The sequence below is a fragment of the Hyla sarda genome, chromosome 12 (assembly GCF_029499605.1).
Source record: "Hyla sarda isolate aHylSar1 chromosome 12, aHylSar1.hap1, whole genome shotgun sequence".
In the NCBI taxonomy this organism is placed as follows: Eukaryota; Metazoa; Chordata; class Amphibia; order Anura; family Hylidae; genus Hyla; species Hyla sarda.
Window position 1 is genome coordinate 82822291 of NC_079200.1, and position 22944 is coordinate 82845234.

The window sequence follows — 22944 nt, forward strand, 5'->3', positions numbered from 1 at the left end:
ATGTATAAGCCATTTCAAAAGCACAAAAGCCCCCATTTTTAATATGTCCCAAACAGTCACTAGGTGACCTACTTCGGCCATAGAAGTGAATGGCATTCTGTTTTCAGCAGGATGCCAACGGATCCATGCGCCAAATTGATAAATTTGGCACGCATCCAGCAAAATCAACACAAGAAAACAAAAGCGGCATACCTCAACCACTTTTGTTAAAATGTCCTATTTGTGCTTCGGTTTCTCTGCATGTGGTAAGTTTGGCGCAGATTAAACAGCATCTAATAATTGCTCTGCCCGTGTGGGTTGTGGTTGGGTGGGGTTGTGCTTTTTGAGGGCTGTTTGCGCCAGAATTATGCCACTTTTGCCTGCAACCTTACAAAATCTTTCTATTTTAAAAGGCGCTTTTATAACTGTTCAAATATACACTGATTAGTTGTCATTTACATAGGACTGCCTGCTCAAACCTAGTCACTGTATATGTCTGTGTGTGAAGCTCTTAGGGGGGCTGCATAAGCATCAGAGCTATTGATATTGTTGTGGGGGACGATGAAGCTTAGAAATCTGGATCATCAGTTTCATACATTTCTCCTTTAAGTTCCAAGTTTTGTTTTCTTTTGTAACAATAAACTTTGTAGAATATAAACATTTCAATCTAAACGGACTAAAGACAAGTTTTAAAGGGGGGGTTGTGTGTGCAGGTCAGAGCTGGCAGCGAGGGGTTAATGGTGTAACATTCCTGCACTTTGGGAGGAGAGAAGCGTTCTCTGCCACGTCCTCCACACTTCCTGCAGCCGCCCCCTCCTCCCAGCGCTCCGTCCTGCTCTCCCTGTGCCAGTAAGTAGCACTCACCTGTGTTTACTCATCTACCTTTCACCTTATCACTACAGCGCCCCAGGGAAGTAGCACTGTGCCCCAGGGAAGTAGTACTGTGCACCCAGATATGACTCATTGGCCGGGTCCTTACACATTACTGGATTGCAGTGGATACAATTGTATAAAGTCTAAACAATCTCCTGTGATCTGAGGCTGATGATATATAGTAGAAAACTAAGTCAGATTTATCACTAAAAGGCAACACAGTCCATTAGAAAGATAAAGGACTTGTTATTGATCTTTGAGAACTGTTAGTAGGTCCTCCCCCTCCAGCTGTAGGTGCTGACTGGACTGGTATATGTTGGCAGATGTTCCCAGTCACTGACTAGTGGGATCAGTATCCTCTGTGGACTCTGCGCTTCCTCTCTTGTTTCCATTTGTTCACTCTCCTTTTTGTTGTGATTATTTGCAGTTATACCTGTGATGTGAGGACGTTGTTGGTGGCCACCGCTCCAGTATGGGTATGTCTCACTAAGCCTCGCTGTACACAGATATTTAACTCTTTTCATCCATGTGATAAAGTATGAGCTGCTAGTAATGGTGCAAATGTATCCCAGCAACTCACAGCAAAAAAAAAAAACCCATATAATGTTCGTCATTCGTGTAAAAACTCCACAGGATAAGGGATGAGTTGGGGGGGGGAGGGGTGCTTGGGTGTCCGACCGCTGGGACCGCAGCAATCTCCACAATGGGCCCCAGCTCGGATTGAGGAGTGTGTGCCGTAGACAGCGCGCGCTCTATTGATTTCTACGGAAGCGCTGAAGAGGCCCAAGTCCAGCACTCGGAAATCATCAGCGTTCCCATAAAAATGAATGGAGCACGTGCCGTCTAACAGTAGACGACACTCGCTCCTCACTGAGCGAGACAGGGTCCCAGAGATCATGGGGGTCCCAGTGGTCGGACCCCCTTGATCAGCTATTTATCCCCTATGGGTAGGGGATAAGTTAATTTTGGCTGCAGTACCCCTTTAATGATCCTGATTTATATCATGTCTTCCATGCCAGTCACCTTTAGTACTGCAGTCACTATTCTGCTGTCACATCCTGAGTTGCAGTCACTATTCTTTTGATACATCATGTCTTATACTCTAGTCACATCCAAAACTGCAGTCGCTATTCTGATGTTACAACATGTATTATAGTCCAGTCGCATCTAAAATTGCAGTCACTATTCTGCTGTTAGATTATGTCTTATCCTCCTCTCACCTCCAAAGCTGCAGTCACTATTCTGCTGTTACTTTAGCTCAGAAGGTGACTGGAGCATTTAACAGCAGAATAGTGACTGCAGTTCTGGAGGTGACAGGAGGATAAGACATAATGTAACAGCAGAATAGTGACTGCAGTTCTAGAAGTGACTGGACAATACGACATTTTGTAACAGCAGAATAGTTACTTTAGCTCAGAAGGGGACTGGAGCATTTAACTATTCTGCTGTTAAATAATATCTTATTCTCCAGTCACATCCAGAGCTGCAGTCACTATTCTGGTGTTCACATCATCTACTTTAGTAACATAGTTCTTAAGGTTGAAAAAAGACCAGAGTCCATCAAGTTCAACCTATATCCCTAATGAGTCCCTACTGAGTTGATCCAGAGGAAGGAAAAAAAACCTCATACTAGAGGTAAAAATTCCTTCCCGACTCCAAATATGGCATCAGAATAAATCCCTGGATCAACCTTCTGTCCCTATAGCTCTAGAATCCATTAGGATGTTATTATTCTCCAAAAATGCATCCAGACCCCTTTTATATTCTTTTACAGAGTTCACCATGACCACCTCCTCCGGGAGAGAATTCCACAGTCTCACTGCTCTTACAGTAAAGAATCCCCCGTCTGTGCTGGTGTAGAAACCTTCTTTCCTCTAGACGTAGAGGATGCCCCCTTGTTATGGATACAGTCCTGGGTATGAATAGATCATGGGAGAGATCTCTGTACTGTCCCCTGATATATTTATACATAGTTATTAGGTCTCCCCTAAGCCTTCTTTTTTTCTAAACTAAATAACCCTAATTCTGATAATCTTTCTGGGTACTGTAGTCCTCCCATTCCCCGTATTACTCTGGTGGCCCGTCTTTGAACCCTCTCCAGCTCCACTATATCTTCCTTGTACACTGGTCCTTGTAGAGATGAGCGAACTTACAGTAATTCGATTCATCACGAACCTTGCGGCTCGGTAGTTGCTGACTTTAGCCGGTATAAATTAGCTTTCAGGTGTTCCGGTGGGCTGGAAAAGGTGGATACAGTCCTAGGAGAGAATCTCCAGCCCACCGGAGCACCTAAAAGCTGAACTAATTTATGCAGGATAAAGTCAGCAACTGCCGAGCCGAGAAGTTCGTGACGAATCAAATCACTGTAAGTTCGCTCATCTCTAGTGCCCAGTACTGTACACAGTATTCCATGTGTGGTCTGACTAGTGATTTGTACAGCGGTAGAATTATTTCCTTGTCGTGGGCATTAGAGATGAGCGAACTTACAGTAAATTCGGTTCGTCACGAACTTCTCGGCTCGGCAGTTGATGACTTTTCCTGCATTAATTAGTTCAGCTTTCAGGTGCTCCGGTGGGCTGGAGACTCTCTCCTAGGACTGTATCCACCTTTTCCAGCCCACCGGAGCACCTGAAAGCTGAACTAATTAATGCAGGAAAAGTCATCAACTGCCGAGCCGAGAAGTTCGTGACGAACCGAATTTACTGTAAGTTCGCTCATCTCTAGTGGGCATCTATGCCCCTATTGATGCACCCCTTGATTTTATAGTCCTATATAGAGCTGCAGTAACGTTGGCAGCCACCTCTTACCACCATTCTGTGTAGGACTGTTGGAAGTACCTCCAATGTTACGCCAATTGTCTGTGAAGTGAGAAAAATGTTTGTCCAAATCTTGTGCAAAGCAGAATTGTGCAAAAAACTATAGATCTTAATTGTGAATTGAGTATGTACTGGACAAGATGGGGGAATTCATCAATAATTGTGGTCCTGTGCATGTTTTTACCCCCCCCCCCTTTTTTTTTTTTTTTTTTTTTTTTTGCTTTTTTTGTTGTCCAGGTTCAAATTCATCATAAGGTGTACGCCATTTGATGAATCTGGTTCGGACAACTGTTTTTTGGACCGTTGCTGTGGATAGCGATTTTTCTACACCATAAACTATATGGTGTAGAAATACGACAAAACGGGTGACTACATGCGTTTGTCGCATATGATGAATTCGTGACCACTGAACAAAAACGGCTAAATTTAGAGGAAACCCAGTGTGGTATGAAAAGCGGCAAAAACGGTTTGGTGGTTTGGCGCATCAAATATTCGCACACGATCAAAGGCGACAAATATAAGCAAAAAAAGGGGTGAACGGCTTGATGAATTTCCCACGATGTGACAGCAGAATGGAGAGATGTTACTGTCATTAAATATCTTAGGATGCCCTGATCACACACCTGTTTGTAGTTTCTTTATATGTCGTACAGTTCCCCAGATATGAGGGTTTATAATTTGTCTGGAAATTCAGGGAATCGGTCAAATGGGCGTGATCAATTGTCAAAATATAAACCCACATATCTCTGGAACTGGAGGGTACATCAAGAAACTGTAAACAGGTGTGTGATCGGAGCTCCATAAGCTATTAATAGTAACAGCTCACTTTTATGAGTTGGCCACGGGTCCACTTTAAACGGCTTACCGTATATACTCGAGTATAAGCCGAGTTTTTCAGCACGATTTTTCGTGCTGAAAACACCCCCCTCGGCTTATACTCGAGTGAACTCTCCACCCGCAGTGGTCTTCAACCTGCGGACCTCCAGAGGTTTCAAAACTACAACTCGCCATCGGCTGCCCGGGCTTGCTGGGAGTTGTAGTTTTGAAACCTCCGGAGGTCCGCAGGTTGAAGACCACTGCGGCCTTCGACATCATCCAGCCCCCTCTCACCCCTCTTTAGTTCTGTACAGTACTCACCTCCGCTCGGCGCTGGTCCGGTGCTGCAGGACTGTCCGGAGAGGAGGTGGTCCGGTGGGATAGTGGTTCCGGGCTGCTATCTTCACCGGGGAGGCCTCTTCTAAGCGCTTCGGGCCCGGCCCCAGAATAGTCACGTTGCCTTGACAACGATGCAGAGGTACGTTCATTGCCAACGTACTTCTGCGTCATTGTCAAGGCAACGCCTCTATTTTGGGCCCGAAGCGCGGAGAAGAGGCGCCCCCGGTGAAGATAGCAGCCCGGAACCACTATCCCACCGGACCACCTCCTCTCCGGACAGTCCTGCAGCACCGGACCAGCGCCGAGCGTAGGTGAGTACTGTACAGAACTAAAGGGGGGTGAGAGGGGGCTGAATGATGTCGAAGGCCGCAGTGGTCTTCAATCTGCGGACCTCCGGAGGTTTCAAAACTACAACTCCCAGCAAGCCCGGACAGCCGATGGCTGCCCGGGCTTGCTGGGAGTTGTAGTTTTGAAACCTCTGGAGGTCCGCAGGTTGAATACCACTGAGGGCGGATGATGAGAAGAGGATGATGAAGGGGGGGGTGTGGGATGATGACAAGGGGATGATGAAGGGGGGTGGGGATGATGACAAGGGGATGATGAAGGGGGGATGTGTGGGATGATAACAAGGGGATGATGACAGGTGATGATGATGAGGGTCTGGATGATGACAGGCGGTGATGATGATGAGGATGTTAATGACGGGTCTGGATGATGACAGGGGGGGATGATGTATTTCCCACCCTAGGCTTATACTCGAGTCAATAACTTTTCCTGGGATTTTGGGTTGAAATTAGGGGTCTCGGCTTATACTCGGGTCGGCTTATACTCGAGTATATACGGTATATAAAAAAAAAATCCCTTTTAAAAAAAAAAAAAAAGACAAATTTTTTTTTCGTTGACTAACAAGGGTGAGGCAACATATACCGGCTGATAAGTGGCTTCAGTAAAAAAAAAACAGATGCTGTGAATCTGAATGGTTTTCTAATATGAATTTTGACTTTACTGTGGTATTGGATGTGGATTAGCCCCTTACAGTTCATCTAATCAGCGTTCTGGCTACTCATCGTGGTTTTCAAGTGATGTCACTTTTTTTGGTAAAGAGTCTTCAGTGCCAACTTCCGATGCATAAATGTGGCCCAAAACTGAAATCAGTTCCAGTAAAACTGCAGGTTGTCCACCACTATGTATGACCTTACCTTATGCATCTGACCTCACAGCTGTTCCTATTTTCTGGCTTTTCTCCAGGTGTCTCGGTGGTTACCCTCCTCTTGTCAGCAGTAGTGTCACTACTGGGTGGCCTTATATTTGGATACGAGCTCGGGATTATCTCTGGGGCTCTACTTCAGCTGAAGAATGACTTTCTCCTGACCTGTTTCCAGCAGGAGGTCCTGGTGAGTGCAATCCTTGTGGGAGCCCTGGCGGCTTCCCTTGTAGGTGGCTTCCTGATTGACCACTCTAGTCGCCGGACATCCATACTAGCCAGCAATGTGGTGCTGCTGAGCGGCAGCATCGTTCTAGTCTGTTCTGGATCTTTCTGGTGGTTGGTGCTTGGCCGTGTCACAGTTGGTTTTGCCATCTCCATCTCTTCAATGGCTTGCTGCATCTACGTATCTGAACTGGTCCAGCCTCACCAGCGTGGCAAGCTGGTATCACTCTATGAGACAGGCGTCACTGTGGGCATTCTTATCTCCTATGGGATGAACTACTTTTTATCCAGCTGGCAATACATGTTCGGTTTTGCAATTTCTCCAGCTTTTTTACAGTTTATCAGCATTTTGTTTCTTCCATCCAAACATTTGAAGGCGAATCCCTCAGACCAAGAATCCCACAGTGGACTAATTCAGCTACAGGACTTTGAGGAAGTAGAAGATTCAAAGATGCCTTCTGCCAAAAAAGTCTACGCTTTCCTTGACCTCTTCAGCACTAAGGACAATATGAGGACCAGGACTCTGGTGGGGGTGGGACTGGTGCTCTTTCAGCAGTTGACCGGCCAGCCCAATGTCCTGTACTATGCCTCCACCATTTTTCACTCGGTTGGGTTCCGGAATAATTCCTCAGCCGTTCTGGCCTCTGTGGGGCTCGGTGCAGTCAAGGTTCTCTCTACACTGGTGGCCATGAGTTGTGCAGACAAGGCAGGCAGAAGAGTGTTACTTCTCACTGGCTGCATCATGATGACTGTCTCTGTAACTGGCATAGGATGTGCAAGTTTTATGGTCCAGTTGGATCCTCACAAGAGCTGCCAGTCCCTGACTCAGGTCAATGCATCATCTCTATCATTGAACTCCACCTTAAGACTGGAATTTATTGATGACCGGACTCTGTCCTTTAAACCTCATCTGAGGGACCCCAAGATGGAGGTGCAGGCTTTAACTTCAGACGTAGACGTAATGAGTAGTTACACAGCTGGAGTTACCAGTGCCGGCAAGGGGCGGATAAAGCACACAGATTCCGCAGTCACGGCTGGCCCCCTGCAAACTTATGCTGTTTTGAATTGGATTACTCTTTTGAGTTTAATGGCCTTTGTAAGTGCCTTTTCTGTTGGCTTTGGACCAAGTAAGTGCAGAGCAAATAAGTGCATAAGAATTACTGTGATTTGTGGATTAGTCAGGTCTGGCACAGAATATGTAGAAACCTACAGCTGTAGTCAAATGTGCAGTTTTGTGACAAAGCGGATAAAGAAGGTGTAATGTTTTTGTTAAGGAAGACCCTCCACTATCTTTATAAGTCGACTGTACTAAATAAGTGTGTTCCTTATAATATAACAATTCTGCAGCTTCTTTTGTTATAGCTCAAACTGCACCAAAGTTCTAATAAGGCTGGGTTTACAATTTTATTTCTACAAAAATGGCAAAAACGCTGCTCCCCGATGTTAGCTGGGCATCAATAGGGAAATATGAAATGTCAAACCCACTGGCAAGAAAAACACAATGTGGGTTTAACATTGACGTTTCCTTTGGTGTTTTTTTTTTCTACACTTGGACACTTTTATCTTTGTGAAAAACATTATTCTAAAAGCAGTGAAAAACTGCCAAATGCTCAAAAAAAGCTATTTCTAAAAAAGCTATTTTGTGTAGAAACATAGCAATTAAAGGGGCTGTCCAGTGAAAACGATCTTTTCCCCTATCCACAGGATAGGAGATAAGTATCTGATCACTGGGACCCCTCCCCCCAGATAGAGACCCTGGCTCTCAGTTTGCAAGTGCTGAAGATACCAAAGTCCAGCACTTGGGCATCTCCGGCGCTTATCTTCAATTTATCACTGATAAGTGCTGTGTCCTTGGGAAAGCGGCACATTCATGCTCGTAGTCTAGGGCCACACTGACGCATGATGACGTGGACACAACACATATTGGTGACGTGCTGTAGAGAATAAGATAAATAATTATGTATGGGGCTGTATTAAACAGACCAGCAGGCTGGCCAAAACCGTGCACCAAAGAGCATGCCCCCAGTTCTCCAAGAAGATCATTTGCATATTCAGCTTTTTCTCTTGAACAATGCAACAGACTTCAAAAAGTTGAACTGTATTAGAATCAACGTCACCTGCCTTATTTCCCTGTATACACAGGTTAGTGCGGGTAATGCTGATGACATATTCCCTTTAGGGATTCAGTGCTCATGGTATGAAAGTGTGGATATAAGTGAGAAGACAATGATGAGACAAATCTAATAGAGCTCTCACAGAGCATTGGCTTCAGTCAGCAGCTATACGCCCAACATTCTCAGAGCGTCAGCTCCTGTTAGCAGCTGGACACCAATTACATTGGCTCCTGGCAGCAGCTGTGCACCCAGTACGTTGGCTCCTGTCAGCAGCTGTGCACCCAGTACATTGGCTCCTGTCAGCAGCTGTGCACCCAGTACATTGGCTCCTGTCAGCAGCTGTGCACCCAGTACATTGGCTCCTGGCAGCAGCTGGGCACCCAGTACATTGGCTTCAGTCAGCAGCTATACGCCCAACATTCTCAGAGCGTCAGCTCCTGTTAGCAGCTGGACACCAATTACATTGGCTCCTGGCAGCAGCTGTGCACCCAGTACATTGGCTCCTGTCAGCAGCTGTGCACCCAGTACGTTGGCTCCTGTCAGCAGCTGTGCACCCAGTACATTGGCTCCTGTCAGCAGCTGTGCACCCAGTACATTGGCTCCTGTCAGCAGCTGGGCACCCAGTACATTGGCTCCTGGCAGCAGCTGGGCACCCAGTACATTGGCTCCTGGCAGCAGCTGGGCACCCAGTACATTGGCTCCTGGCAGCAGCTGGGCACCCAGTACATTGGCTCCTGGCAGCAGCTGGGCACCCAGTACATTGGCTCCTGGCAGCAGCTGGGCACCCAGTACATTGGCTCCTGGCAGCAGCTGGGCACCCAGTACATTGGCTCCTGGCAGCAGCTGGGCACCCAGTACATTGGCTCCTGGCAGCAGCTGGGCACCCAGTACATTGGCTCCTGTCAGCAGCTGGGCACCCAGTACACTGGCTCCTGTCAGCAGCTGGGCACCCAGTACACTGGCTCCTGTCAGCAGCGTGGCACCCAGTACACTGGCTCCTGGCAGCAGCTGGGCACCCAGTACACTGGCTCCTGGCAGCAGCTGGGCACCCAGTACACTGGCTCCTGGCAGCAGCTGGGCACCCAGTATATTAACTCATCAGCCGCTGGATACCCAGCATTTTTGCTACTGTTAGCAGCTTATGACTGACAAAACAGATGGAGAAAGCTGAAGCTTATGTGCAGAAAGGGGATGGCGACAATGACAGCCCCCTGACTGTCCACTTGTAATATAACTGAACATTGTATATGGTCAGTGACATTGATTTGCTATTTAAAGGATGCAGTGGCTCCAACACTCATGCATCTCTCACATGCTTCCCCCTGTCTTCTTTCAGTGACCTGGCTGGTCCTCAGTGAGATCTACCCCACTGAAATCCGGGGCCGAGCCTTTGCCTTCTGTAACAGCTTAAACTGGGCCACCAACCTGCTGATCACACTGTCCTTCCTGGATGTCATCGGTGAGTCACACAACACAGTATTGTAAATCCAAAAATCCATCTGATGACTTATCTGCTCTGTATGCTTAGTGTCAGTCTCTGTTCACCTGCACTCCAACAAGCTCTAGCTAGAATGAATGGGGGAGTTTCATCAAAACTTGTGCAAAGGAAAAGTTGACAAGCTCCACAACCAATCAGAACGCTATCATTTTTTTAGAAAGGTCTCTGACAAATAAAATAAGCATTCTGATTGGTTGCTATGGGCAATTGGTCAACTTTTTCTTAGAACAGATCTTGATGAATCTCCACCAATGACATAGCTGCATTGTCTGTTGGAGATAAAGGTAGTTTAGACACCATCTGATTGTTGTATAAGTCAGTACAGAGAGGATGAAAAATGATATCCGACGGGAAACTAAACGTCCAATGAGAAGATGATCAGGGAACTGTTATACAGAATCTAGGGTCCTCAGAACAGCATTTACCCTTTTACTGTGAATTTACTACAATATGATTTATAGTAAAAGTTCAACTTCTGTAGTTTTATTGAGGTATGTGGTATACAGTCATGGCTGTAAATGTTGGCACCGTTGACATTTTTCTAGAAAATGAAGTATTTCTCACAGAAAAGGATTGCAGTAACACTTTTTGCTATACACGTTTATTCCCTTTGTGTGTATTGTAACTAAACCTAAAATGGAGGAAAAAAAGCAAATTGGACATAATGTCACACCAAACCCTTAACTTAATATTTGGTTGCACACCCTTTGGAGAAAATAACTGAAATCCGTCGCTTCCTATAACCATCAATAAGCTTCTTACACCTCTCAGCCGGAATGTTGGACCACTCTTCCTTTGCAAACTGCTCCAGGTCTCTCTTATTGGAAGGGCGCCTTTTCCCAACAGCAATTTTAAGATCTCTTCACAGGTGTTCAATGGGATTTAGATCTGGACTCATTGTTGGCCACTTCAGAACTCCCCAGCACTTTGTTGCCATCCATTTCTGGGTGATTTTTGACATATGTTTGGGGGTCATGACCCAAGATCTCAGAATCAAACCCAGCTTTCTGACACTGGGCTGTACAGTGCAACCCAAAATCCATTGGTAATCCTCAGATTTCATGATGCCTTGCACACATTCAAGGCACCCAGTGCCAGAGGCAGCAAAACAACCCCAAAACATCATTGAACCTCCACCATATTTCACTGTAGGTACTGTGTTTTTTTTTTTTTCTTTGTAGGCCTCATTCTGTTTTCGGTAAACAGTAGAATGATGTGCTTTACCAAAAAGCTCTAACTTGGTCTCATCTGTCCACAAGACGTTTTCCCAGAAGGATTTTGGCTTACTCAAGTAATGTAAATGTAAAATGTAGTCTTGCTTTATGTCAGCAGTGGGGTCCTCCTGGGTCTCCTGCCATAGCGTTTCATTTCATTTAAACATCAACGGATAGTTTGCGCTGACACTGAAGCTCCCTGAGCCTGCAGGACAGCTTGAATGTCTTTGAAACTTGTTTGGGGCTGCTTATCCACCATCTGGACTAACCTGTGTTGACACCTTTCATTAATTTGTCTCTTCCATCCACACCCAGGGAGATTAGCTACAGTGCCATGGGTTGCAAACTTCTTGAAAATGTTGCGCACTGTGGACAAAGATAAATCTAGATCTCTGGAGATGGACTTGTACCATCAAGATTGTTGATATTTTTCCGCAATTTTGGTTCTCAAGTCCTCAGACAGTTCTCTTATCCTCTTTCTGTTGTCCATGCTTAGTGTGACACACACAGACACAATGCAAAGACTAAATGAACTTCTCTCCTTTCTATCTGCTTTTAGTTGTGATTTTTATATTGCCCACACTTGTTACTTGCCACAAATGAGTTTAAAGGAGCATCACATGCTTGAAACAATCTTATTTTTCCACAATTTTGAAAGGGTGCCAATAATTTTGTCCAGACCATTTTTGTGTTTTGTGTGACATTATGTCCAATTTTGCTTTTTTCCTCCCTTTTTTTTGTTTAGTTCCAATACACACAAAGGGAATAAACATGTGTATAGCAAAACATGTGTTACTTCAACCCTTTTCTTTGAGAAATACTTCATTTTCTAGAAAAATTTCAGGGGTGCCAACATTTCCATGACTGCCATGACTGTACCCATACAACATGGATAAAATATTTGCCTTTCAGCAGAATGGTACTCCTGTGACCTCCTGTTGACCATTCACAATGGCTGCCATTCCAATAGATATAAGGCATAGGTGGTCATACTTACCCCAGGACCTCTCCATTTTAATCTAAGGTACATACAAACAGAAGGAGCCGTGATATTTTTCGCTCCAGTACATGAACTGTTATGACTGGCAACCACACATTGTTTTGCTATGTCTCTGATTTACTGTGTTCTGTGTTATCTTTCCTCCCTAGAGTCTATTGGCCTGTCCTGGACCTTTCTGCTGTACGGCATCATGGGAGTCGCAGCCATAATATTTATTTATATGTTCATTCCTGAAACCAAAGGACGGACATTACTAGAGATAGATGAGCTGTTCCTGGATAAAAGGTGAATGTTATTAAGTATGCAACATACAGTGGGGCTATTAGTCAGCCACCAGTTGTGCAAGTTCTCACACTTAAAAAGATGAGAGGCCTGTAATTTTCATCATAGATATACCTCAACTATGAGAGACATAATAGAAAAAAAATCTGTAAAATCATTGTCTGATTTTTAAAGAATTTATTTGCAAATTATGGTGAAAAATAAGTAGTGAGGAGTGAGTGGAAGCTGTGATTGGCCGAGACGACCAGCCAATCACAGCTCAGACCGTGAAATAAGAAATAACACTGTAGTTTCTTATTCCGGGGAGCCGGACGGCCTGCATCTACCACCAGCTGGCTCATCGCTGCAACTACAACTCCCAGCATGTCCTCACTGAGAGGACATTCTGGGAGTTTCAATCCAACCAAATGTTGCTAAACTGCAACTCCCATCATGGGAGTTGTAGTTTAGCTACGGGGTCCCTCCAGCTGTTACTAAACTACAACTCCCATAAAGGTAGTTGTAGTTTAGGAATGGGGTACCTCCAGCTGTTGCTAAACTACAACTTCCATCAGGGGAGTTGTAGTTTAGTTACAGGGGGCCTCCAGCTGTTGATAAACTGGAGGCTCGCAGTTGCTAAATTACAAATGATGGGGGTTATAGTTTAGCAACAGCTAGTGGCTCCTTGTTTGGAAATGCTGGTTTATGGTCGTTTTCCCCAAGGGAGGGCGCCATAAGTGAACTAACCAATTTCCGTGCTTTTTTTCTTATTTCAGATCCGTGTATGCAGAGGACTTCTTCGATTACGGTAGACTACTTCGATGACCAGCTTTTTTTTGTTTGTTTGTTTGTTTGTTTTTTTACTTTTCAGGCTTCTTAGTGGAAGCTGTCTTATAGACTGAATCCATTACTAGCACAAAAAACAAAACAGTACACCATAAAGCGCACATCCGAATAAATGTACAAAAAAATATATTTTATTAGAAAATACACAATACACTTACAATATGTCTAATCAGACAACAAACAAACCCCCATAAAAACATTTAAAAAGGCATAAACATGCCCTCCCACAACAGAGGGAGCCCCTTGGACTCCTCCCAGGACTCCTTAATCTATAGTAAAGTTCTAACACCACCTCTGAATATATCCAAATAACACAAATATATCCGTATATCTATACAGTCTGCATGTATTATCACAAAAACTCTGTCAAGTACAAATATATAGTATACAACCTGATCCACAGATATGACAGACCAGAAACTGGGAAATGCAAGAACCAGAGGTAGTGCAGTAAAAAATCCTTGTACAGGTGTCCTCCTGAACCCCACGTGTTCTGTCACCTATCGGTGACTTCCTCAGGGGTGTTTGTTTTTATGGGGGTTGGTTTGTTGTCTGATTAGACATATTGTAAGTGCATTTTCTAATAAAAGATTTATTTGTACATTCGGGTGTGCGCTTTATTGTGTACTGTTTTTGTTCTTTGTGCTTTGATTACTAGTTGGTACATGCTGCAGCACCCCCCCCCCCCCCCCGCTTATTTGGATACATATATAGCTGAGCCTGCTAGTGGTTTAAAGTGTAGATTATTGGTGTAGGAATCCATTACTAAGCCGGGACTTAGAGTTAGCCCCAAAACCAGCTAGCGCTAACCCCCAATTATTACCCTGGTACCCACCGCCACAGGGGTGCTGGGAAGAGCCGGTACCAATAGGCCCAGAGCATCAAAAATGGCACTCCTGGGCCTAGGTGATAACAGGCTGGCGTTATTTAGGCTTGGGAGTGCCAGTAACAATGCTCCTTGTCCACCCTGGTAACGTAATTCTGTTGCTACTTGGTTGGTATCTGGCTGATACTGAAAATATGAGGAACTCTATCCGGCTTTTTTTTTTATTTTTTTTTAAAATAATAATAAAAAAATGCATTGGGTTCTCTGTATTTTCATTTTCAGCCAGATACCATCCAAGCAGCAACAGCCTGACATTACCAGGGTGGGCGAGGACCATTGTTAGTGGCCCTCCCCAGCCTAAATCACGCCCGTTACCACCTAGGCCCAGGAGAGACATTTTTGATGCTCGGGGGTTAGCACTAGCTGTTTTTGGAGCGAACGATCAGCCCCGGCTTAGTAATTGATTCTGTCTATAAGACTGCTTCCATTACTAAGCCTGTGAAGTAAATAAAAAATTTAAAAACACAACACGTTTAAAAAACTTTTATTCAAAAAAACACTTTCCCCACAAGCCCTCGTTAAATATTTTATTAATATTAAACCAAACAAACGTGGGTCATTGTAGTCCACCAAATCTGAAGTCCACAGGATACACGGATCTGAAATGAGAAAAAAGAAAAACTAGGGGTAAAAAGTGGTAAAAAAAATGTAGTAAACCCATATATATATATATATATATATATATATATATATATATATATATATATATATCTAGCACATTTTTCTCACAGCTGTGACTTGAGCTGGGGTTACAAAGTGGTGTTCTTAAGTAATTTGTTTTTGCTTATGTGTGCTAAAAAATGGCATTCAAGAGTGATTTCTTGCTTTTTGCTTATGTAAGCCAAATTTATCAACCCCCCCTGTGATAGTATGATAAATACATCACGCATAAGCAAACCCAAAGCAAAAAAATAAATTAAAAAAAATGCCTACAGAACTCTCTTACCAAAGCAACGATGATAAATGTCCCCGAGTGTCCTAGTGATAAAAAGGAGGTTTTCACTCAAAATCTCACGATACATGGCCCCATTCATTCTTTTCTTTACATGGATCAATCGTCCTGGTCCCTTTGCTGAACAACAGCCCCAAAGCATGATGTTTCCACCCCCATTCTTCACAGTAGGTATGGTGTTCCTTGGATGCAACTCAGCATTCTTTCTCCTCCAACCACGACAAGTTGTGTTTTTACCAAAAAGTTCTACTTTGGTTTCATCTGACCGTATGATATTTGCCCAATCCTCTTCTGGATCAACCAAATGCTTTCTAGCAAACTTCAGATGGGTCTGGACATGTACTGGCTTAAGCAGGGGGACACGTCTGGCACTGCATGATTTGAGTCCCTTGTGGCGTTGTGTGTTACTGATGGTAGCCTTTGTTACTTTGGTCCCAGCTCTCTGCAGGTCATTCACTAGGTTCTTGTGATCATTTTGACACCACGGGGTGAGATCTTGCGTGTAGCCCCAGATCGAGGGAGATTATCAGTGGTCTTGTATGTCTTCCATTTTCTAATAATTGCTCCCACAGTTGATTTCTTCAAACCAAGCTGCTTGCCTATTGCAGATTAAAGGGGTTATCCAGCATAAGGTTATTTTAAGTACATACGTGGCAGACAGTAATGGACATGCTTAGGAAGGATCTGCACTTGTCTTGGGCTAAATGGCTATGTTGTGAGATTACCATAACACTGTGGCTAGCTTTTTGTGAGCTTGTATTTCCTGTTTTCAGTTTTCTTGTTTGCCTACAAATCCCATGATTCCATTTTCGACCTTCCTACAAATCGGCCACCCTACCCATTGAAACATAAATTAGCTGCAGACCTGTGGTTTTCAATCAGGGTGCCTCCAGCTGTTGCATTACTTGCAGATTGCTCTCTCCACCCATTGAAGCAGACAGGCTCCCTGTCATCAGCTGACTAGTGAGTCAGGTCTCGACCGCATTGCAAGCTGGGAAAAATCTGAGACAGCAGTCATTTTGTATGCTGTTAAAAATAAATATTGGGGTGAAAATCACATAAGAATTGTGAGAAAACCGTCACACACAGGTAAAGACACTATATTATGAACTAAACTAACTTTACAGCCCCTGTAGCATAGTCAAATAAAAAAAATTCCTGGAATACCCCTTTGTCTTCCCAGCCTGGTGCAGGTCTAAATTTTTGTTTCTGGTGTCCTTCGACAGCTCTTTGGTCTTGGCCATAGTGGAGTCTGGAGTGTGACTGTTTGAGGTTGTGGACAGGTGTCTTTTATAATAACACGTTCATACAGGTAACGAGTGGAGGACAGAGGAGACTCTTAAAGAAGAAGTGACAGGTCTGTGAGACCAGAAATCTTGCTTGTTTGTTATTGACCAAATACTTATTTTCCACCATAAGTTGAAAATAAATTCTTTAAAAATCAGACAATGTGATTTTATGGATTTTTTTTTTCTCTCATTATGTCTCTCATAGTTGAGGTATACCTATGATGAAAATGACAGGCCTCATCTTTTTAAAGGAGTACTCCGCCCCTGGCATCTTATCTTATATATAAGATGTTAGATCGCCGCGGTCCCGCTGCTGGGGACCCCGGGGAATGCCGCTGTGGCATCCCGCTATCATTACTGCACAAAGCGTGTTCGCTCTGTGCGTAATGACGGGCGATACAGGGGCCGGAGCAGCGTGACATCATGGCTCCACCCCTCATGACATCATGGCCTGTCCCCTTAATGCATGTCTATGGCAGGGGGCGTGACGACCGCCACTCCCCCTCCCATAGACTTGTATTGACGGGGGCGGGCCGTGACGTAACGATGCTCCGGCCCCTGTATTGCCCGTCATTACGTGCAGAGCGATCTCGCGCAGTAATGATAGAGGGGTGCTGCAGCAGCGATCCCCGGGGTCCCCAGCAGCGGAACCCTGGCGATCTGACATCTTATCCCCTATCCTTTGGATAGGGGATAAGATGTCTAGGGGCGGAGTACCCCTTTAAGTGGGAGAACTTGCACAAATGGGGGCTGACTAAATACTTTTTTGCCCCACTGTATATGATGGTAGTGTCTGTCTTTCCTTACCACAATACCGAGGACTTGGTCTTAAGCTCAATCATTAGTATAAACCCCTCTGAAAAGAGACAACTATCAGTCAGCGCAAGCCAATCCCATTAAGTAAGTGCAAGCCCCTCCCACCTGTGATAACTATCAATCAGTGCAAGCCATGCCGATCAGGGACAGTAGAGCAAGGAACCAGTTGAAGCAGCAGCCAGCTGTGAAACAGACGTAATTCCTGTCTATTCCATTCCCTCCATGTTTGCCTTGATGTAAGTACAATAAAGGAAAATTGTTTCTTATACAAATACGTGAGTGCCGTTTGACTTTCTTCGCTTACTTTAATTATTGATCTGTACTATATTCTATACATTTGACTGAGCACCACCGAGTATTGTAGCTCAGCTTGCAGAGTTGAAAGGCTAGTCTCCCTTCAGGATCAGCTGTGGAAATTAGTAGAGCAGTGCCAAACCTACGGTATATCTCCTGTGGTGTACAGTAGAGCAAGCCCCGGCTATCAGTGATCACTATCCCTCAAAGCAAGCTCCTACCAACTATAAGTGCAGACCCTTCCTTACCCATCAGTCAGTTCAATGCCCTCCTGTTTTATTGGTTTCCTTGGTCAGTCACTCACACACCTTCTGTGACATGTCAGTCTGTGGTGACAGCTATTAGTGCAACCCTCCAACCCTATCGGTGACAACTGTCAAGGCAAGCGTCTCCTTCCCCATCAATGACAACTGTCGACCATTGCAGGACCGTACCGTGCTGCATGTTGTTGTTCACTGTGAGCTCATTGGTTTTCCCTCTACCTCTGTACATTTCCTCCATGCAGACTAGTTTTCAGAGCTGTGACCTCAGGTTTTGGGCCCAGTTTCATGGTAGTAACAGAGGCCAAGACCCAGGGTCAGCCTCCTCTGCATCTGATTAGCACAGGGATCCCTATGGCCTGATCGTTTCCAGTTGTCAGATCCGCAGAGAGCTGTGTACTTTCCATTTCTTTTGCCTTTTTTGTTTCTTTTTGATGTCATCTATGGAATATGTTGGAAAGAACTGCACATAATTACAGCGCAGCCATTGATGTAGTGCAGGGGGCGCCTGATTGTTCGCCACATTCTGGTTTTAATGCCCACAAATCCTCCAGTGATTATTGTAACCTCATTTCCCTGACTTCATAAATCCTTTCTTAAATCGTTCTGCTTTTTCCATTGTCTCGGGGTCTCTGCTTTTGGGCAGAGATGGCAGCTGTGCACCCAACCACAAAGGCCTGCAACACATTGGCTGGGAACAGCCATGGAAAATTTCTTCAGAGTGGGGGGAACTGGTGAGGCCTTGCTGTGGGATAGAGGAACCTTAAATACGGTGGGGGGGAATAAATAAATGCTGTGTAAACACAAACTATCTCATAAAAAGCTCAGGTTGTAATTGATTGCTATGGGCAAAACCAGACCTTTTTGTTGTCACAGTTTTTGTGGGCACTGTGCTTATACTGTGTATACACCATGCTGGAAGAAACTGTGGGATGAGAGGAAATTCCTAACCTCAAGAGCTTACGATCTACATGGATCACTGATAACTGCAGTTTAATATGTCCTCTATATAGTCATTGCTAGAACATATTACTGTAATGCCACATTATTTTATTACTTTTTTTTTTCTCCTACAGATTTCTTACCAGGAGTCCAATATGGAGGATAATGGGGAGGAGCCAAGTATCGAGTCACTGCTACCGAGAAATGGAACAAAGTGCCACATCTGACTCCAGTGTCTCAAGTGGCTTCTAATAACATTTAGAACACAGGCTGGATACAACATGGAGGATGAGGTGCCTCATACAAAATGTAGGATGCATTATATGAGGATATGGTTCTTTATACTACATGGAGATGTTTCTTTATACTACATGGAGATGTGGTACCTCATAGCTGCAATCTGGCTGCTGTAGGTACTGACGAGAGGGGATGTACAGTGGGGATCAAAAGTTTGGGCACCCCAGGTAAGAATTTGTATTAATGTGCATAAAGAAGCCAAGGAAAGATGGAAAGATCTCCAAAAGGAATCAAATTACAGATTAAACATTCTTATAATATGTCAACAAAAGTTAGATTTTATTTCCATAATTTACACTTTCAAAATAACAGAAAAAAAAAATGGCATCTGCAAAAGTTTGGGCACCCTGCAGAATTTATAGCATACACTGCCCCCTTTGCAAAGATGAGACCTGCCAGTGTCATGGATTGTTCCCAGTCATCATCTGGGAAGACCAGGTGATATCAATCTCAAAGATTTTAAATGCCCAGACTCATCTGACCTTGCCCCAACAATCAGCACCATGGGTTCTTCTAAGCAGTTGTCTAGAAATCTGAAACTAAAAATAGTTGATGCTCACAAAGCTGGAGAAGGCTATAAGAAGATAGCAAAACATTTTCAGATGTCAATATCCTCTGTTCAGAATGTAATTAAGAAATGGCAGTCATCAGGAACAGTGGAAGTTAAAGCAAAATCTGGAAGACCAAGAAAAATATCAGACAGAACAGCTCGCAGGATTGTGAGAATAACAATTCAAAACCCACGTATGACTGCACGATCCCTCCAGAAAGATCTGGCAGACACTGGAGTTGTGGTACACTATTCCACTATAAAGAGATACTTGTACAAATATGGTTTTCATGGAAGAGTCATCAGAAGAAAACCTCTTCTACGTCCTCGCCACAAAAATTAGCGTTTGAACGTTGCAAATTAACATATAGACAAGCCTGATGCATTTTGGAAACAAGTTCTGTGGATCGATGAGGTTAAAATTGAACTTTTTGGCCGGAATGAGCAAAGGTACGTTTGGAGAAGAAGGGGAACAGAATTTAATGAAAATAACCTCTGTCCAACTGTTAACCCCTTAAGGACCGGGGTTTTTTCCGTTTTTGCATTTTCGTTTTTTGCTCCTTGCCTTTAAAAAATCATAACTTTCAATTTTGCACCTAAAAATCCATATGATGGCTTATTTTTTGCGCCACCAATTCTACTTTGTAATGACCTCAGTTATTTTGCCCAAAAATCTACGGTGAAACGGAAAAAAAAAATCATTGTGCGACAAAATTGAAAAAAAAACGCCGTTTTGTAAATTTGGGGGCTTCCGTTTCTACGTAGTAAATTTTTTGTTAAAAATGACAACTTATCTTTATTCTGTAGGTCCATACGATTAAAATGATACCCTACTTATATAGGTTTGATTTTGTCGGACTTCTGGAAAAAATCATAACTACATGCAGGAAAATTAATACGTTTAAAATTGTCATCTTCTGACCCCTATAACTTTTTTTTATTTTTCCGTGTATGGGGCGGTGTGAGGGCTAATTTTTTGCGCCGTGATCTGAAGTTTTTAACGGTACTATTTTTGCATTGATAGGACTTATTGATCGATTATAAAAAGTGACCAAAAATGCACTGTTTTGGACTTTGGAATTTTTTTGCGCGCACACCATTGACCGAGCAGTTTAATTAATGATATATTTTTATAATTCGGACATTTCTGCACGCGGTGATACCATATATGTTTATTTTTATTTACACTGTGTTTTTTTTTTTTTATTGGAAAAGGGGGGTGATTCAAACTTTTAATAGGGGAGGAGTTAAATGATCTTTATTCACTTTTTTTTCCCCTTTTTTTTTGTCAGTGCTATAGGTCCCATAGGGACCTATAACACTGCACACACTGATCTTCATCATTGATCACTGGTTTCTCATAGGAAACCAGTGATCGACGATTCTGCCGCATGACTGCTCATGCCTGGATCTCAGGCACTGAGCAGTCATTCGGCGATCGGACAGCGAGGAGGCAGGTAGGGGCCCTCCCGCTGTCCAGTAAGCTGTTCGGGATGCCGCGATTTCGCCGCGGCTATCCCGAACAGCCCACTGAGCTAGCCGGCAACTTTCGCTGCGCGCTATTAGAGGCGGGTCCCGGCTTCACTATGACGCCGGGCCCGCCATGATATGATGCGGGGTTACTGTGTTATATCAGGAGAGCAGGACCAAGGACGTACCGGTACGTCCTTGGTCCTTAAGGGGTTAAGCATAGGGGTGGATCAATCATGCTTTGGGGTTGTATTGCAGCCAGTGGCACAGGGAACATCTCACGAGTAGAAGGAAAAATGTATTCAATAGAATTTCAGCAAATTTTGGATGCTAACTTGATGCCATCTGTGATAAAGCTGAAGTTAAAGAGAGGATGGCTTCTACAAATGGATAATGATCCTAAACACACCTCGATATCCACGGGGGATTACATCAAGAGGCGTAAACTGAAGGTTTTGCCATGGCATTCACAATCTCCTGACCTCAACATAATTGAAAATCTATGGATAGACCTTAAAAGAGCAGTGTGTGACAGACAGCCCAGAAATCTCAAAGAACTGGAAGACTTTTGTAAGGAAGAATGGGCAAAGATACCTCAAACAAGAATTGAAAGACTCTTGGTTGGCTACAAAAAGCGTTTACAAGCTGTGATACTTGCCAAAGGCGGCAGTGCAAGATATTAACTCTGCAGGGTGGCCAAACTTTTTCAGATGGAAATAAAATATAACTTTTGTTGACATATTATAAGAATGTCTAATCTGTAATTTGATGCCTTTTTGGAGATTTTTCCATCTTTCCTTGGCTTCTTTATGCACATTAATACACATTTTTACCTGGGGTGCCCAAACTTTTGATCACCACTGTATACATATCACCTTACATGTGTTACAGCCAACACCTCATAGGCTGTACAATAAGTCTGCTCTCTGTGGCTTTCATCATCATTTTTTACCTGCTAGAATAGTCATTGCCACTTTTAAGTTTGTGTTCAGGGTGACATGGTTATTCTGTTACTGTAAAAAGCACCTGTTATGTCTTTGGTACAGTGGCTGGGCTACCAGGGGACACATAGAACATCTGAGGCCTATAAATGCAGTGTTCCCTGGTTCTGGCCAAAGTTTTGTGCAATAAATTAAATGTTTTTACTTGTGTTATAAAAGAAATCAACAGATTAAATGTGATTTTATACTTTTCATATTGTCTGGTGTTTCCCGGGATTGCAAAAGTCTCTCATTTTAGGGGGAGGATCCGTTTTATTTCAGATCTGAGAAGCAACTATGTGACTATTACTGGAGGATTTTAATCCTGTACAAATTTCCAGGCTTTCTGTATTTGAAGCCGCAGCAGTCATTGTACCGTAACATTCTGTCCACTAGCCTGAATTCTTCATTACTTGATTCCTCCACCAGGGGGTGATGTCATCTTTCCTCAGAGTCTTGAGCCGTCCCTTTAATTCCTGGCTCCTATAATGTGCTTTAATGGCCTTTAGAATGTGGAGTCTCTGATCTAATCTATTTTTATAGGGCTCATTACAGTCTCCCTCTTATTTTTCTTATTTTACCAGAATTTGCTGTGATGCCAAAATAATCGGCTCAAAATTTTGGAATGACATATTGCCGGCTGCAGGAAGCAAATGTTTCAGGAGAGGTTTTTATACCTGCAGGAGGTAAATCTGACAACGTTAACAACACACAGCCTATCAATGGAGAACATAGGATCAATAGTAGCAGGATCCAAGCAGGGGGGGGGGGGGATGGAAGAGCAAGAGTGGGCCCTGCAGCCACTAAGATACAGGAGCATATATGCAACATCATACTTTAAAAATCTATAACATTAACAGGGAACGTGGAGACGCTAATTCGGTTATACACATGTAGAAGGTTGTAATGCCATACATACGTCTACGTAGTCTGCTATATAAATACGTAATATGTAGACAGTCAGAAACCCTGCAAATGAGGGACACTGTTACATAAGCATCTTAGTTGGAGTTTTTATTTTTT

At 43.8% G+C, this 22944-nt stretch overlaps 1 protein-coding gene across 3 annotated transcripts; it reads left to right on the forward strand.

The window, feature by feature from the left end:
* The first annotated feature begins 500 nt into the window (after positions 1–500).
* SLC2A10 (solute carrier family 2 member 10) lies at positions 501–22594 on the forward strand. Of its 3 annotated transcripts, XR_008849196.1 has the most exons (7): positions 501–828; positions 1280–1328; positions 6072–7379; positions 9703–9825; positions 12228–12363; positions 18759–18933; positions 22506–22594. XR_008849196.1 is itself a non-coding variant. In XM_056547803.1 (6 exons), exons 2-6 carry the CDS (start codon positions 1325–1327, stop codon positions 18874–18876), a joined length of 1689 nt encoding a protein of 562 aa, XP_056403778.1. In that variant the 5' UTR covers positions 501–828; positions 1280–1324; the 3' UTR covers positions 18877–19094. The 3 variants fall into 3 exon arrangements, 2 of the variants coding, with proteins under 2 accessions (XP_056403778.1, XP_056403779.1); XM_056547803.1 differs by lacking the exon at positions 22506–22594 and having other exon boundaries at positions 18759–19094; XM_056547804.1 differs by lacking the exons at positions 18759–18933; positions 22506–22594 and adding an exon at positions 13116–13688.
* The last annotated feature ends 350 nt before the right edge of the window (positions 22595–22944 follow it).

Coding starts and splice junctions, on each gene's coding strand:
- SLC2A10 (XM_056547803.1), top strand. Junction 7,380..9,702: donor TTCTGTTGGCTTTGGACCAA/GTAAGTGCAGAG, acceptor GTCTTCTTTCAG/TGACCTGGCTGGTCCTCAGT. Junction 9,826..12,227: donor GTCCTTCCTGGATGTCATCG/GTGAGTCACACA, acceptor TTTCCTCCCTAG/AGTCTATTGGCCTGTCCTGG.